At 38.1% G+C, this 17,417-nt stretch overlaps 1 protein-coding gene across 1 annotated transcript in view; it reads left to right on the top strand.

Moving 5' to 3' along the window:
* LOC124877994 (PDZ domain-containing RING finger protein 4-like) overlaps window positions 1-17,417 on the top strand; it is a 98,023-nt gene that overhangs the window by 70,911 nt on the left and 9,695 nt on the right. The window contains exons 4-5 of the mRNA XM_047381708.1: window positions 8,021-8,119; window positions 13,474-13,536. Of these exons, the coding sequence (XP_047237664.1) occupies window positions 8,021-8,119; window positions 13,474-13,536 (162 nt within the window). The remainder of the gene's footprint in view (window positions 1-8,020; window positions 8,120-13,473; window positions 13,537-17,417) is intronic.

Below are 17,417 nucleotides of genomic sequence, written 5' to 3'. Positions count from 1 at the left end.
ACATGTAGGAAGGCGTGCGATGCAGTCCTGCCCTTCTTTTCCAGGCCGTGGGTGAAATCCCCTTCGATTACGGCTGCTTCTGGAAGCCTCAGAAGAAAAGTCAAGCCACGCTTGTCTCATTACACCCTTTATATGAATGAATACCGGATACTCGAACAGCAAGTCATTACTTAACTTTGTTGCATATGATCATGTGATCACATGACACTCTTGGATCCAGTTTGAAGAGTTATGTTTGCTTGTCAGCAAAGAGACATACCTCTTTGGTGCTTCTCCTGTCCAGGTTCCCGTGGGGATCCGCATGGAAAGAGATCTGTTTGTTGAAACACAGGGTTTTTATTCAAACAGTGACATTACGGAAAGTCCGTTCTCCTTCTGTTCCTGGCTGTGCTGAAAGTAGATTAATGCGATTTATTTTAAAAGTTCCAGAAAAGTTTGTACTGGCCTTTTATGTTGTAACCCATGGCTGGGGTCCTAACATAAGGAATCACGTAAGGAAAATAAAACTAAAAGTTAAAATTTATATCAAATTTGTATTGCTTACTAACAGCATACATAGTAAAGACTTAAAGAGTTGATATAACACCTCTCAACATTTGGAAATGTTTGCAAAATTAGAAGACATCATGATGACTGCTTGTGTAGTTTGCAGTTAAATAAAGAACTGTGGCAACGTTACATGATTGTTCATAAATTAAATTCACATATGTGCTTTTATGAATGAGAAGCAGAAACCCCAAGGAAGAGATCAAATGTTTCAGTTGACTTGGGATTCAAAGATTCTATCTTGGGGAAAGGTTTGACTTGTCTAAGTATTTTAAATTTTTATAAAGTATTAAATATAGTAGATTTCTTCAAAACTTTGAAAAAGCCCTTTACCTTAGTGCTAGCTACAAATCAGATACTGGCTTCATCAGCCAGTGTACACCAGTATTCTCTTACAGTTTTCAAATCATTTGTGACTTGTCTCTTACTGTTTCTTTTTGCGGCTTCTTTTTTTACTTTTAAAAATCATTGGGACTTCCTTAATGCTTATGTAATATTTTCTGCCAGCCCAAGCAGCAACCTTTGTTATTGTCTTCTGCGCAAAATATATCACATTTTACATGTAATCTGAATGACACAAACAGCTCTGAGGTTTAAGAAAGTGATGCTATTGGCTCTGGCTGTAATTAATACAAGTATACATAAATATGAGTGGACTTTCCCCCTAAATGTATGTATAATATCTCATTAAAATGTGGGCTTACTACAAAGGTCCTTAAGGCGTTGTTTGCTGGGTAGAGCTATTTTAGGAGTAGACCTGGCTTTATGTGTTGTTTCTGAATTAAGATTACACACATTTACTCACATTTAGCACCTAAAAATAGCTTCCCAAATTTGCCCATGAGTTTGACCAATCCCTGATATAGCTATATAGCTATACCAGGAATATAGCTAGATGTTGCAGGTAGTTAAAAAAAAAGGAAGGACATGTACTTTGTAATCTGTATTTGCAATTGTTTATTGAACTGATCTGAGGTTTACATGACTTATGGTCTCTTAAACCTATTTCTTTACATCCATATGCACAGATTCATCTATGACAGAAAGAGATCGACACACTGTCTTAGCTTACCACTGCAGTACAATATTCTTTATTTCCAAGTGACTGATGTGCGAGCAGACATCGCGCTTTGCGTCTGACTGCTCTGATGTATGATGACTGTTCAGCTCTCCCTCTTTCTATGCGTTTAATTTGAATTTGTTCAAAATGCTTCAAACCACCAAGCTTGAACTGTCTGTTCACATCCTAAACAGATCTGTGCATCCATTTGGATCACTGAGGCCCCAATGTCAAATCCAAAATATATAACATATTAAAGCGTCTATTTATGGCTCATTGCTATTAAAAATCCTGTTACAATGTGTATGCATAACATGCTTCACAGTTCCATGCATGATCTGTGGGGGGGTTCTAACACCCTAATGCAGTCCCACTTACTACTTATGAAAGCTAAAAACGCTTGGAGGGGGATGGAGGCGAAGCTGAAAATCCTCTTTCTGAATGGAACAAATTTCTGGTGAAGGAGAGATGCAAGAAAAAATGTACTTTGCTAGGTTGCTATGCTGTGGGAGAGAGCACTTTGCCATCATATAAGTGAGAAAATATCTAAATCTACATCACTTCTCCAATGAAAATGAAAGTTAATAGTGTTGAAATATTTCTGAGCTTTCTTTATACACCAGTGTATAAAATAAAATGTTCATGTATTTGTGTTGCTATCTTTGGCTGTAAGCTGCACACATACAGGACCAACGAATATGTCTGCGTAAGATCCACTTAATGTGCTTGTATTTGGACTACAGATACTACATCATGTATACAAAAATCTGTTTTTTCTACATTTGTATAGCTGTTCTGTTTACACAGTCAATACTTTTCTTTTAAAAGTCAATCAAGTGGCTACAAATCATGCAAACTGTGTTCCACTCAGTAATGAGCCCATTTAGAAAACATCCCCGCATTAAGGCACTGTAAAAGGCAATGTTAATGTGGGCAAGTTGAATGAAATATGGGGGGGACATGAAATGAGAGCCAAGACGGCTGGTTGAGTGAAGGGATTATTACGCCCTAAAAAACTGGAGTGCTGTTTTATAACACTTCCAGAGTGGATTGTACAGTTGGGGGAAATTAAGCCTGGCTTTCGATGCTTAAATTCATGTTGTGTCAGACATGAGGTCAACATTGGGAAAAAAGGTATAAATGACTTATTTTTTTGTTAGGATTGGATTTGTGTATTAATTCATTTCTTTAGTGCACAGCTAAAGTTGGCCAGAATGCAACTTTATCCAGGGCTCTTGCAACTACCCGTCTTATATTAGGTGGGAACCATGGGTTCTGATAGCAGTTCAGGAATCAATGCTGTTCCTTCTTTTAGATCAAGAACTGTGACCATGCACATTTGCTGTGCTGCTTTGCTGCCTATAGTGGTTCTATTGGCCTGGATTACTAGAGTGAACTAAAGGAAAACTAAAGGAAAATACTATATCTCACAATGCTTCACCACAGTGGAGTAGGTGATTGCCAACCTAAAGAAGATGAGAACTTGAGAAGTGGACAAGCAGTCCTTTGGGTGAAGCAATGACACAAAAAACTGGTGAATGACAGGATTTAATATTATATTATTATATATATATTCTTGACAATAACCATTTCTATTCACTGAAAAAAGGATTTGCTTGACTCTTTGGCACTGACTAAAGAGACTTTCCATCAAGGTTACCATACTGACCGCAGTCTTACCTCCCCAAATATGCCATAAGTCTTTGGTGTCATGAGGCCAATGGATAGTGCATAAGGACAAAGTGAAAATCTTATCTACAAAGCGTCATGTACATTTACAATATTTTTTAGATTACCTCAAAGCATGTTGTCATTTGAGCCTTCATTTGTCATTTTCTTGTAAGGATTCACACTTGACTGTGAAATGGCAGGGATGAAAGTGACCTCTGCCCTAGTTCTCTACGGGAAAAATGTGTACTGCATCTACCGGGTCCTTTCTTTCTGCCAGTAATGTAGTTCTGTTGGTATCTTTAAGTAAGGACCTTCAGTGTGCTTTGGAGTACTTCATAGCCAAATGTGAAGCAACTTGGATGAACGTCAGCTCCTCCAAGTCTGAGGCCAGCCGAAGGTGGACTGCTTCCTCTGGGTTGGGGTTTAGTCTCTGCCTTGTATAAAAATTTATGTAGGATGGAATGAAATAACCCAGAGCAGACACAGAACTTCAGAATATCCGGTCCAGGAGGGAAACCCAGATGTATGGATCCTTCCTGTTCATTTTGGAACTCTACAGATATTTGATTTATTTTGCATTGAATACCTTATGAATACAGACCAATGTGAAATATTTGAATACAATTTAAGCTCAAATCATAGATCCACTGTTCAATCATTTCAGAATTCATGTAAAAAAACATGAGATTTAACTTTGAAGTCTTGGTTTGTGGAATTGCAGAGGGAAAAAGGCGATCAAATTGAGAGGCTTGTGGTTATAATAACTCTAATTTAATCTTCTTGTTGTAACTCTCAGCAGGAGTATATAAAATATTTGCTCTTCTATCGGATTGTTGGAGTTTGTGGGCTGTTCCTTATTGCTACAATTTCACAGCCTAACATAATTTCCATAAAAACTCCTTGATTAGTGTGTTGCCACTGAGCCATGTTAGTAACCGTCCCTTTGATTAGTTTTGGTGAGTTCAGAGGAAGTAAAGCACTCTGAGCTTGGAAACAGTCTTCCCTCCCTTTCTGCCAGTGGTAGCCATCAACACATTTGGCGACTGCTTTTTCAATTACCAGTAATCAAAGGCGCGATTATCATGACAGCATCAGATGTGCTTTGATGGTGGGCAGTAATCTTCCCCTTAATCATGCCATCACAGCCATTAATTTACTGTCAGCCCTCGTCCCGTTCCTCACTACAATCTTCCATCTGAGAGGCAGAGAGCTCGACCAGGAAACAGGACGGGAAAAAAATCAAAAAGGCAAGAGGAGAGATGGAGATCAGAGGAAGCGTTTATGATGGTTCAGGATGCAGACACCTTTTACCGAAACATCTGAGCGAGTGGGTGTTTATTTCGTATTTTCACACAACATTTTCTTAAAGCAAAAAAGCTTGAAAGCATCTGATGGAGAAGAAAGGGTCACATCGTTAAAAACACACAGACTGTGCTTCATTAAGCATGTAGGAAAGGCAGCAATCTGCAGGTCTCCTGCACTACTCTCAGTCATTAATTAGTCATAAGTAACTTTGGGCTTGTTTTTCAGACAGAGATTGTGTAGCACCTGCTCACACCTCTTCTTTACCTCACAACCAACAGCTAATTTATGTGAGTTTATTTTTAGAGCCATTTCCAAGACATTGTAAGTGATTTCAGTATCTCCCACTGATATCCCACAACTTCACACGCCATGTTAGCATGCAAGATGTGCTCAGCGCATAGCTCCAATTACATCCACGACTGCCTTCATGCCTCTGGAGCTGGTTTAATAATTTTCCTACCAACTCCACCAATTGAAAACATCTTTGATAAAGTTAATGACTCATTTTTTAGACTTAATTTGTGCAGCCAGACTGCATCATATGTAGGTGTATTTATTCATGTCCTCATTCATCAGCTGGGGTTTAAAGTTGTTGTCTATCCCTGATATGTAGAGGCTGTTCAAAAAAGATGAAATAACAAATGACAGTCAGATGACATCTTTCCTCTTAAGCTTTTTTTTTCTGTTTCCAATTGTGCATGCTCTGTGGAGTATACTTAAACTCAGGGTTTGTGTTTATTCATGGATTTGGTTTTCAGGTTGAGTGTGTGCAGTGGAGTGAGCAGCTGCAGGAACCTAATTCCAAAAACACCTGAGTGATTTATTTAAGGGTTTGTGTAAAAATTTACAGGTGCATCTCAAAAAATTTAAAATATCATCAAAAGGTTCATTTGTTTCAATAATTTGCTTCAAAAAGAGAATCTCATGTATATTGCCAGCTTTTATTTTAGTTAATTTTCATGATTTCAACTCATAAAAGTTCAAGATTGAATTTATCTTAAAATAATGTGGGGTTTTTAAGAATTTAAAAAAGGGAAGGTTTTTTAATACATACATTTTATGGCCTACACAATTATGGGGAAGAAAGACCTCATGAATGACAGTTGTCCAACAGACACCCCTGGCACCCTCCACAAGGAGAGGAAGTCACAAAAGGTTTTTACAGAGTGCTGTACCCAAACATATCAGTGGAAAGTTGAGTAAAAGGCAAAAGTGTGGTAGAAAAAGATGCAGAAGCAACAGGAAAAACTGCAATCATGAGAGGATTGTGAAGAGAAAGGCCATTTAAGAATTTTGGTGCAGACTTACAAGGCATAGACGGTGGCTGTTGTGGGTGCTGCAAGAGCGATTACACACATGCATACTGGATCTTGGACATTGGCTACAACTTATGTGCTCCTTATATTAAGATGCTTTGGAACTAGGAACAGCTTCAGATGCATCTGAGACTAAGAAGAACTGGACTACTGCTCAGGTGAAAGTAGTTTAGCATTTCATTTGAAATCAAATTCTCAAAGACTGGAGAAACCATGCAACTAAGCATCTTTAGGTCCTGTGTGAACATTCCACTGTTGGTGATGACTTGGGATGCAATGTCATCTGCTTGTGCTGGTTCACTGTGTTTTAACAAGTCCAAAGCCATCTCCCAGGAAACTTTAAAGCGCTTACTTCCACCGTCTGCTAACAAGCTTTATGGCAATGATTGATTTTCCAGCTGGACTTGCCACCTTCCCTCATTGCCAAAAGCACCAATATTAACTTTAATGACCATGGAATGACAAAGCTTGATTGGTCAGCAAACTAGCCTGACCTAAACCCCACAAATAAATTATTGAGCATTGACGAGAGCAGCATTAGAGATACAATACCTAACAATGTACACATCAGCAGACCCACAGACTAATCCACACCATGTCACACTGCATAGATGCAGTAATTCATTCCCCACCAAGCACTGCATTTCAGTAAATTTACTGTGCATACTTTTCAGAAGGGCCATATTTCTGTATATTTTTGCAGTAGTAAAATTTTCTAAGAAATTGAATTTGGGGTTTTGTTCTGTTAATTATGATCATTTTCTGCTCACAACTAATGAAAACTTGACATTTAAGATTAGAAAATTCTATCAGACCAATAAAAAAATATTTTTAACACAGAATTGTAGGCTTAATAAAAAACTTGTTTAATACCTGCTTAAGGGTTATTATTTTCAAAAGGTACTTTTAATCTGACAAAGGAGTCTCATTGGGACAGGTATTCCAATGTACTGAAAAGGATGGTAGGTAATATATGAATTTTACTTTTTTAATTGAGTTACTGAAACAAATTACCTTCTTTATGTTATTCTTACTTACAGAGATTCACCTGTAAAACATAGACATGTTAGAAGGATGTAAAAGGAGAAAATATAATAGTATTCCAGCCTAAAATGCTGTGTTTCTGAGAAGCCAAGAGTTATAAACCACTAAAAAGCAGAAGCCAACACAATGTTGGCCTTTTCCTCTTCCTCTCCTTCATTACATTCATTCCCCTTCCCCCATCACATACCTAAAGCCATGCCATATCTAACACACGTGTCCAGCCAACCTGCACTTGTCACAGACAAAATGGATCTCTTTCTTTTTGTACAAGACCCGTGAGTCCTGCCAGAGTCCTTACTGCCACCTCATTTCTCTCTGCTTCGCTCCATCCTCCTCTCCACTCAACCACTTTGCTCCTGCAGCTGAAAGAAGTTGTGTTTCTGCTCTAATAAAGACCTTGGGAGGGAAGGCCATTTCACACTTGATTCCCTCAAACACCCTTGATATGTTTCAGAGTTTTGGAAATGGGGTGTTGGCTAGTGCAGTTTGGTGTTTGGCTGCTTCCCCTGTTGTGGTAGAAGTGAAAGTGCAGAGTGGAACTAAAGTGGCTTAATGATGGAGAACCTTCGGGAGAAAAATAAAAAGATAAAGATGAACATCTGTAAATAATCAAGTTTCATAACATATGCAAAATATTTATAAAACTACATGAAAAAAAACACCACATTTCCCCAAAAAACACAATCACTACTTAAATATTGCTTAATATCTGTGTGACATTTAAATAAGTAGAATTATGGTATAATATTATAAAGTTTAGAAGTTGAAGAAAAGAATACTGAGGTCACCTGACATTCATGAAAGTCTCTGCAGAGAAACTCTCCAAGCTTCGAAAGTGTTTTATGATTGAACGCTCAAAAAGCTTTCAGTCAAAAGTTCTGTATCCAGACTTAAATCACAAAATATTTTATGAGAAGCTCATAAATCTTTAGGGGGACAATGTATGGAGCCACTTGTTTGTCACTGTTATTACTGTACTTCAAGATTAGTCAGAGACTTCTGCAATGTTTCAGTCCTACTACTCATCCCGGCAGGTTGCTCGTTGGTTTAAAGTGCTGCATTCCCCTTTTCTCCATAGGAAGTTGAACTTTGTCGTCTCAGCACTCAAGAAAAATTAGGCCTCACTCTGTGCTACAGGACAGATGAAGATGAGGATGTGGCCATCTATGTCAGTGAGGTGAGTACATGGGTTACAGACATTTAAAGGCTGTGTTTGAACTACTGTAGAACAGCTGAAAATGTTGTCCATGGATTTTAGTAAATTTACATGCTCATATATATAGCTCAGCAGCAGATTATAGTTTTCATTTTTATTTATTTTTATACATGCACATCCCATTTGCACACAAAGATAGACCTTTTTAGACAGATATACACAATTGTTAAAACAGGCAATAAGCAATACAATACATACAATAAATTGACTTAAAATATCAAATAAAAGCAGAAAACACAGTTTACTACAAAATATGTTGTTTACAGCGGTAAAGTCAATGGCCCGATGTACCACAGCAGGCTGTGCTTCCTTTCATAACATTTACCAATATAATAATCAGCTGAATCTAGCTTTACATCATATAATTTGGATTGGATTGGACCATATGCAACTAAATAAGGTATAGCTTGATTGTAATTGACTGGATTATATGGATTTGGACTGAATTTAAATCAAATTAATGGAACTGTTTGGCTTGTTTGGCTTGGTTTGAGAGGTGTCACCCGTGACCCCCTTCACAACCCTCTCTTCACGGGTGAACAGGCAGGAGGTTTTAGACAAGTCGCCAATCCATCACAAGCCAATATATAGAAATAAGTTTCTTTATATTAACATTACTAAATGGATACAAAATGGGGATTTTTATTCTCAAAGTTTTCTCCATCTAAAAACATAGGAGACATATAAACTCTCATTCGCCTGTTTGCTGTTTTTTTTTTCACAAATACCAAAGGTATGTTTGCTAGCTGTTTGAAATATGAAAATGTTAAACCTCTCAGGGCAAAAGCTCTATGCATATTCTATTAACTTCTCATTTCTTTGAAGTCTCATATTTACATTTTAAACTCTGTTGTAGAAACCAACAATCATCTATCCAGATCAGAAGACCCTGGTGCAATGTTGCGCTTCTCAGCCTGAATCAGATGTGACATTTAATATTCATCCACCAATTTATGATTTAGTTTAGTATTCATGTGAGCAAAGCAGGTCTCTTTAGTGCTTGCAGTACTTCAAAATTGAACTCTCATCAGACAGAAATTACATTACCAAACAGATGATCTAACTGCATGCTTCTGCTGTCAGCTGCCAAGATGGAATGACCAGTAAGCAAAGAAAGGAAAAAAAAACCCAAAATAAATAAACCAAGGGTGTTTTTGTGGTGTGGTGTGTTATTCAGCTAACCTCAGAGGAGCTGAGAACAAGTCAGCTCTGACATAAAGAAAATGACTTGTTCCCTTTCTTTGTACAACTTTTTTTCAAATACTGTTCACAATTCTGCTCAACTTTCTCCAGCATTCATTTGAACGTTTCTCTGACCATGTAAGATCTTGGCTTTCAGAGCTGAGCTGAATATAAATCTCAACACGCTTTGGTTTTTGACAGCGATCTACGTGTTTATTTAGTTTAAACAAAATGTAAGAAGAGAGTGCTGCATGAAGATGAGCCGGCTGAATGTGTACAGGATGTTAGGTGGTTCTTACACAAACAGATCTTTTAAAATCTAGGTTTTCTATTGCCCGTTTACTAGATAATAGAATCCAATGTTTTACAGTATTTCATTTTTCCAAAGATAACTGCTGAAAAGACTCTTGATTACAGTCCAGTTACCTCTAGTTACAGTGCTTTACTAAAGTATTCATAACCCTTGAACCTTTTCACCTTTTTTACGTAACTGCCAGAAAATGTTATGTTTATTAGTAAGATTTTATGTGATAGATGAATACTTCTAAAATGGAAGAAAAGTGATACATTGGTTTCACAAATTGCTAAAAGATAAAAACTATGAGAAGTGTAGCACCATTTGCATTCAGCCCCTTAAGTGTACACTTTATAGTATTTTTGATCTACAGTCATATTCAGTAAATTAGAATATGCATTCAGATAAGGCTCGTTTGTTAGATTAAAAGTTCCTTTTGAAAATTACCTTTAAGCACGTATTAATCATGTATGTTTCATTAAGCTCACAGTCCCATAGTAAAAAGTTTTTTTATTGGTCTGATGTAATATTCTAATCTTCAATGATGTGTTTTTATTAGCTGTAAGCAGAATATCATCCTAATTAACAGAAATGAAGGCATGAAAACATCAGTCTCTTTGTAATACAATTAATGAAATAAATGAACCTTTCAATAATATTCAGTTTTATTGAATATGACCGTAAACTGTAAACTCTGAATGAATGTTAGTGTCATTCTACTAGAAAGTGACCCTCTGCCCAAGGCTTAAGTCCTTTGGACCCTGTAACAGGTTTTCATCTCATCTTTAGTTCCATCCATCTTCCCATCGACTCTGACCAGCTTCTCTTCTCTGCTGAAGACACAAATCGCCACTGCATGATGCTAACACCACCATGTTTAACTGCAGGGATGGTTTAGTCAGGGTGATGTGCAGTGGTAATTTTATGCCACACAAAGCATTTGGCTTTTTGCATTTTGAAAGCCAAATGTTCAGTTTTGGTCTTATCTGAGCACAGCAGCTTCTTCCACATACAGGTCCTTCTCAAAATATTAGCATATTGTGATAAAGTTCATTATTTTCCATAATGTAATGAGGAAAATGTAACATTCATATATTTTAGATTCATTGTACACTAACTGAAAGATTTCAGGTCTTTTATTGTCTTAATACGGATGATTGTGGCATACAGCTCATGAAAACCCAAAATTCCTATCTCACAAAATTAGCATATTTCATCCGACCAATAAAAGAAAAGTGTTTTTAATACAAAAAACGTCAACCTTCAAATAATCATGTGCAGTTATGCACTCAATACTTGGTCGGGAATCCTTTTGCAGAAATGACTGCTTCAATGCGGCGTGGCATGGAGGCAATCAGCCTGTGGCACTGCTGAGGTCTTATGGAGGCCCAGGATGCTTCGATAGCGGCCTTTAGCTCATCCAGAGTGTTGGGTCTTGAGTCTCTCAACGTTCTCTTCACAATATCCCACAGATTCTCTATGGGGTTCAGGTCAGGAGAGTTGGCAGGCCAATTGAGCACAGTGATACCATGGTCAGTAAACCATTTACCAGTGGTTTTGGCACTGTGAGCAGGTGCCAGGTCGTGCTGAAAAATGAAATCTTCATCTCCATAAAGATTTTCAGCAGATGGAAGCATGAAGTGCTCCAAAATCTCCTGATAGCTAGTTGCATTGACGCTGCCCTTGATAAAACACAGTGGACCAACACCAGCAGCTGACACGGCACCCCAGACCATCACTGACTGTGGGTACTTGACACTGGACGTCTGGCATTTTGGCATTTCCTTCTCCCCAGTCTTCCTCCAGACTCTGGCACCTTGATTTCCAAATGACATGCAGAATTTGCTTTCATCCGAAAAAAGTACTTTGGACCACTGAGCAACAGTCCAGTGCTGCTTCTCTGTAGCCCAGGTCAGGCGCTTCTGCCGCTGTTTCTGGTTCAAAAGTGGCTTGACCTGGGGAGTGCGGCACCTGTAGCCCATTTCCTGCACACGCCTGTGCACGGTGGCTCTGGATGTTTCTACTCCAGACTCAGTCCACTGCGTCCGCAGGTCCTCCAAGGTCTGGAATCGGCCCTTCTCCACAATCTTCCTCAGGGTCCGGTCACCTCTTCTCGTTGTGCAGCGTTTTCTGCCACACTTTTTCCTTCCCACAGACTTCCCACTGAGGTGCCTTGATACAGCACTCTGGGAACAGCCTATTCGTTCAGAAATTTCTTTCTGTGTCTTACCCTCTTGCTTGAGGGTGTCAATAGTGGCCTTCTGGACAGCAGTCAGGTCGGCAGTCTTACCCATGATTGGGGTTTTGAGTGATGAACCAGGCTGGGAGTTTTAAAGGCCTCAGGAATCTTTTGCAGGTGTTTAGAGTTAACTCGTTGATTCAGATGATTAGGTTCATAGCTCGTTTAGAGACCCTTTTAATGATATGCTAATTTTGTGAGATAGGAATTTTGGGTTTTCATGAGCTGTATGCCAAAATCATCCGTATTAAGACAATAAAAGACCTGAAATATTTCAGTTAGTGTGCAATGACTCTAAAATATATGAATGTTAAATTTTCATCATGACATTATGGAAAATAATGAACTTTATCACAATATGCTAATATTTTGAGAAGGACCTGTATTTGCTGGGTCCCCCACATGGCTTGTGGTAGACTATAAAAGGGACTTCTGGTGGCTTTCTTGCAACAATTGTTTTCTTCTTTTCACTGTTCTGTAAAGGAAAGGTTTATGGAGTACCGAACTGAAAATTATCTTATCAATACATTCTCCTTCCTGAGCTGTGTAAGCCTTCAGCTCATCTGTACTATGAACTTTTTAAATACCCCTCTGATTAACGTTTTTCTTGCCTAGTCTGTCAGTTTAGGATGGGAGCCATGTCTCCGTAGGTTTCCACCTGTGGCAGAAAATCTCCATTTTCACATAACGGATTAAATAGTGTTCAGTGTTCACAGTTAGGGATATTGTTTTATAACCTAACTGCTTAAAACTCCTCAACTTTATCCCTGACTTGTCTGGGTCTGGGTTCACAAATGTTCCCTAACAAACTTCAGGGGCCGTGACAGGACAACTGGATATATACTAATATTAAATTAAACAGATGTGGACTCTACTTATTAGTGGACATCGAAAGGCAGTTTATTGCAGTAGCTTTTAATAGGGGTATCAGGATGAAGTTGGCTGGATACAAATGCATGCCAAACTCTTCAGATTTTTAGATTTTTATACTTTTTAGATTTCTATCCTTAAAGATCCAAATGAAAGACATCATACAAAATCCTGTGCCTTTGCAAGGCACTCTAGCTATTTACTGTTCCAGTCTTTCCATGATTCCTTCCTAGGAACCTCGCTTTATGATTAATTAGTGTTCCTCAGTGTGGGAGAGAACTATCATGAAGACGGAGTATCTTAGTACCACAGCCTCCACACAGTTGTAGTGTGACTCGAGAAAGTGAAACGAATTGCCTCAAATACCAGATTATTGGGGAATGGAAGAGTGTCTTGCCCCTTTGTTGGGAAGCATTATTTCTAAGAAGAGCAAGTGCCCTGTGTACTGTAGTGGGCTCAAAGACTGGATATGCTCTTTGCAGGTGCTTCTGGAAAAAAAGAGTGAAACAGTTGCAGCTAACAACTGCAAGGGTAAACAGTGGATTTAATGTGAATTTTGAAATGCTTTAAAACATGATTCAAAGAGGTTCAAAAGCTGACAACTTCTGACAGCTTCTCTAAGCACAATGAAACAAATGTTTAGCTAGAAACTAAAAATTCTAATATTTCATGGTGTGCTCCTTGGCTCTCCCGAACATGAAGGGTGAAAGCATTTTGTTTGATGTACAGGTCAGTCCAAACAGCATTGCTGCGAGAGACGGACGAATCCGAGAAGGGGATCGTATCTTACAGGTGAAGTATTTCACACTCTCACCAACCTCCTACATACCAGTTCTCCTTTAGCTTAACAAAAATATTTTTCTTTTGTCTTGTTTTACTGAACCAGTGTCTTCCAGCTAGAGAGCACATTTATTTTTAATGGCAGAACATTATAGTGGGAACTTGCCCCCGCTGTGACTGTTAAAGGGGAAGAAATGCCCCCCTGGCTGTTTTAGTTACCGACTCAGCTCCACCAGGGGTTTTTTAAGGGTTCTTCTTCAGGAGGGCCCTGTGTTGCAGCTCGTTGCCTCCTGTGTAATGGCTCAGAGGCTGTGACTGCTATTAGCCTCTAACTTCACCTTCAGTCCTGAGAGCAGAGAGCAGCATTTGTCTGGCCTTATGGTGAAATGTAGCTCTTTGTGAGGATTATAGTGTGTTGGGAGGTTGTTTTGTTGAGAAAGGGACTGATTGCTTCAGGATTTATTGTTACAGATTCAGTAATGATTGTAGTTTTACTTTTCTCACTTCAGTCATAACAGAAGCTCAAAAATTAGCACCTTTTTAGTTGTTTTGATAATTGCATGTATGTGCCTTCAACAGATAAAACAACATTGTCCTTTAATGACTGTTTTTCATTTTCACATATGACCATGCAGATATTCTTCTGCTTTAATTAATACATCTAAGCTCTCTGCACTGCCCACATAACTTGGTAAACACAACATTCAGTTTATGGCAGCACATTAAATCTATTGTGGCTTTGTGCTCTGCTGCATCTTCAGGGTGACTCGCAGTTCATTTCTGTTGATGCATTCATTGTTGTCTTAAAATGACTTAACTTTTCACCTCTACACAGCAAATCTGAAATTGCAAATTTAACACCCTCAGAGTTAAAGTGAACACTTTCCCAGGGTTTATATGGGAACCACTGGCAAAGTGTTAAATTAACACTTTTTATTTAGTTAAAATTATTAACACTAGGCAGTGTTGCTTAACAAACTCTTACGGTGTTAAATATTAACATTATAGGATGACATAAAATTATTAACACTGTGACAGTGTTGTCTAATAAACTCTTACAGTGTTAAATATTAACCCTAACCCCCTAACCCCTAGCCCTAACCCTAACCCCTCACCCTAACCCTAACACCCACTACACGACCGAGGAGGGTTAGAAAAAACATTCAAAATTAATTGGCTACTTAACCTAAATTGTTCAAAACTATATTTTAGAGAGGAATTTAGTTTAACATTAACCCACGATGTCTTAACATGACATGAAATAAACGCTAACGTTCGGGCAGGTCTGCTTAAAGTTAGCAAAAAATGGCAACGAAAACTTGTTATAAATGCCAATAAATTTTAATCTGTCCCCAAATTTAGAAACAACGAGTCAGTGTAAACACATTTTAATAAAAGTAGCAATGGCATGATGACTAATTTGTGAAATTTTACTCACCAGTCTCTCCTTCTCATGCACCATGTGAGTGTGTGAAAATGGCTGCTGACAAATTCCTTCACGGGGGGTACCTGTCCAAGTACCCGGATGTTCAAAGTGTCACTCATTAGTGTTAAATACCGTCAACTCCGTGATTTGACACCAACACTCTTATGTTTCATTAGTGGAGAGTTGATACTACCAAAATTAACACCAATACATCAACACTTCACTCTGAAAAAGCCTAACACCAGCATTTTAACACTGATGAATTTGCTGTGTATGTGTTCAGGGGAAATAACGTGAACACTGCTTTTCCACAACGATGCAAACTCGCTTTATAAGTATTGAAATAATTCAAACGACAGATAATTAATCAAAAGCAAAATAGATTAACTATGTTCTCTATTGCAGTTTAAAGATTTAAAGCAGGGGTAAAGTAACAACAAGGACTGATAATGATCTAAATAATTTAAGAACAGGAATTTGCCGACATGCAGTGAATTTCAGATACTTCATTAAAATCAACGCCTGTGATTCCTTTTATTAGATCAGCTTTAAGGAGCTTTACACACTACATGGTCTACATTAGTATTGTGGTTGTATCCCACTTAAAGGGACAGTTCAGATTGTTTGAAGTAAGCTTATGTGATGTTGTCAGTAAAAGCTCACTTACCTGTAGTAGACAGATGTCACATCATTGTTGTTAAGTGTGTTGCTGCTTCTCCACTGAAAAACATCCATGTAACTATGCTAAGTTAATGGATGCTGCTGACTTTATCAGCTGATCTTATGTCTGTCATGATAACTTCTGTGCAACTACCAGAGTACCAGAGTAGCCATGGTCTCGTATGAGATTCTCAGTGAGTTAACCTTATGTCATGGTTTGTAATAGTTATTAACACACATGCAGGCAGAACAAATCAGCTTATGCCAATTAAGGATTTAATAATAAAAAAATCTAAAAATTACATTTTTTGAACGAAGGGAACAGATCATCAAACTGAAATGAGTGTAAGAGAAGAATCCAGCAAGGAGCAATAACAACCAGGGAGCTAAAATACTCAGGAGGAGTGTGAGGGATATTGAAACCAGGTGAGTCTATTTAGAGGAATGCTGAACAGTTGAGCGATAGTCCTGAGCAGGGGCAATAGGGATGATGACTAATTACATGAACCAAAAGCCAAAAAGAACTAAAGACCATCACTAACATAAAAGTCAAAACAAAAATGCAGGGAGAACAAAATAAAGAAACTCAATCCATGAACAAATGTGAAAAGACCCTAATGGCAATAAGCAACTGAATATGGTAAAACCTTACTAAAGTTTTTTTTAAAATACCACAGATTCAGAGTGAAGAGGACATGTACACAAAAATGTAAATCAAAAATCAGCTATGATCATTTTTTTAAACAGAAAAGAAACATTTTATTCCTCATGCTGCTAAAATTATATAAAATATGTAGACATATGCATGCTTCTATATTGAGTCATTTCAGTTTTTGAGACCAGAAATATTTCAGTTGAGTGTGTCCTTCTCGTTTATGAGGGTAATATAGGAGCTTTCTTCTCAACAGCAATATGTGGGTTAGAGGCAGAGCTGTTTCTCTATGTTCTTTGCAGCAGAGGAAACTCTGCTCTCTCTGGCATCTCACTCAAAGGGCTTTTAGACTGTAGAAATATTCGTGGTTTTAAAACCTTGGAGTACCTTGATTCCAGTAATTGTACGATACCGATACCATACCTGATAAAGCACAGATGTGTGCCATGTTTGATACAGTGACAAACTTAACAACAGTTTCTATAGGATGTGTAGATGGTTAATACTATGAATAAAATCATGTATATTTGAGATGTCTTACATAGCTAAAACCAGCTAAATTAAGGGCACATATCTGACTTTCTACAAACTCACTGCACTATTTTTCTACAGATGAGGGAACTGTTACTGATTATGATTTTGCAAACCCTTGCTAAATAGTAAAAAAATCCAAATCTAATTTACTCATTCTCCACCTGTGTCATGTGACCTGCAATGCGCATTATCCTTGCACAGCTGTTGGTGTGTGGGCAGAGCTGCCTTACATTTTAGAAGAACAACCTTTCCTGCACATTTTGTTTATGTACAAGTAACTACAACCCTAACAAAAATGTCAATGGATTGTTTTAAAACAGAGTGTAAATATTGCGCAGCAAAGTGTTCTGGATGGAAACCTGTCTGCCAGAAAGGGATATGAGTCTGAAGAAGAGTGTGACTCCATGAGTTGCTTCAGATTTTGGGTCGTCCTGTAAAAACAGCATATTTTATGCAATTGCACCCTAACGTTTAAAATAATCTTTGTTACAAATGGAAAAGAAACAAATTGTAATAAGGATGAAATGAATGGATGCATAAGCACTACTGGGCCAATTGCCCACTTGAGCCTAGCATGAGTTTAGCCAGGATGTGCACATGTTTGTGAAGCGGACCAGTATT

Source organism: Girardinichthys multiradiatus, chromosome 2, assembly GCF_021462225.1.
Source record: "Girardinichthys multiradiatus isolate DD_20200921_A chromosome 2, DD_fGirMul_XY1, whole genome shotgun sequence".
NCBI classification, from domain to species: Eukaryota; Metazoa; Chordata; class Actinopteri; order Cyprinodontiformes; family Goodeidae; genus Girardinichthys; species Girardinichthys multiradiatus.
The sequence above is the reverse complement of the archived record's forward strand: the minus strand, read 5'-3'. Positions and strand labels throughout refer to the sequence as shown.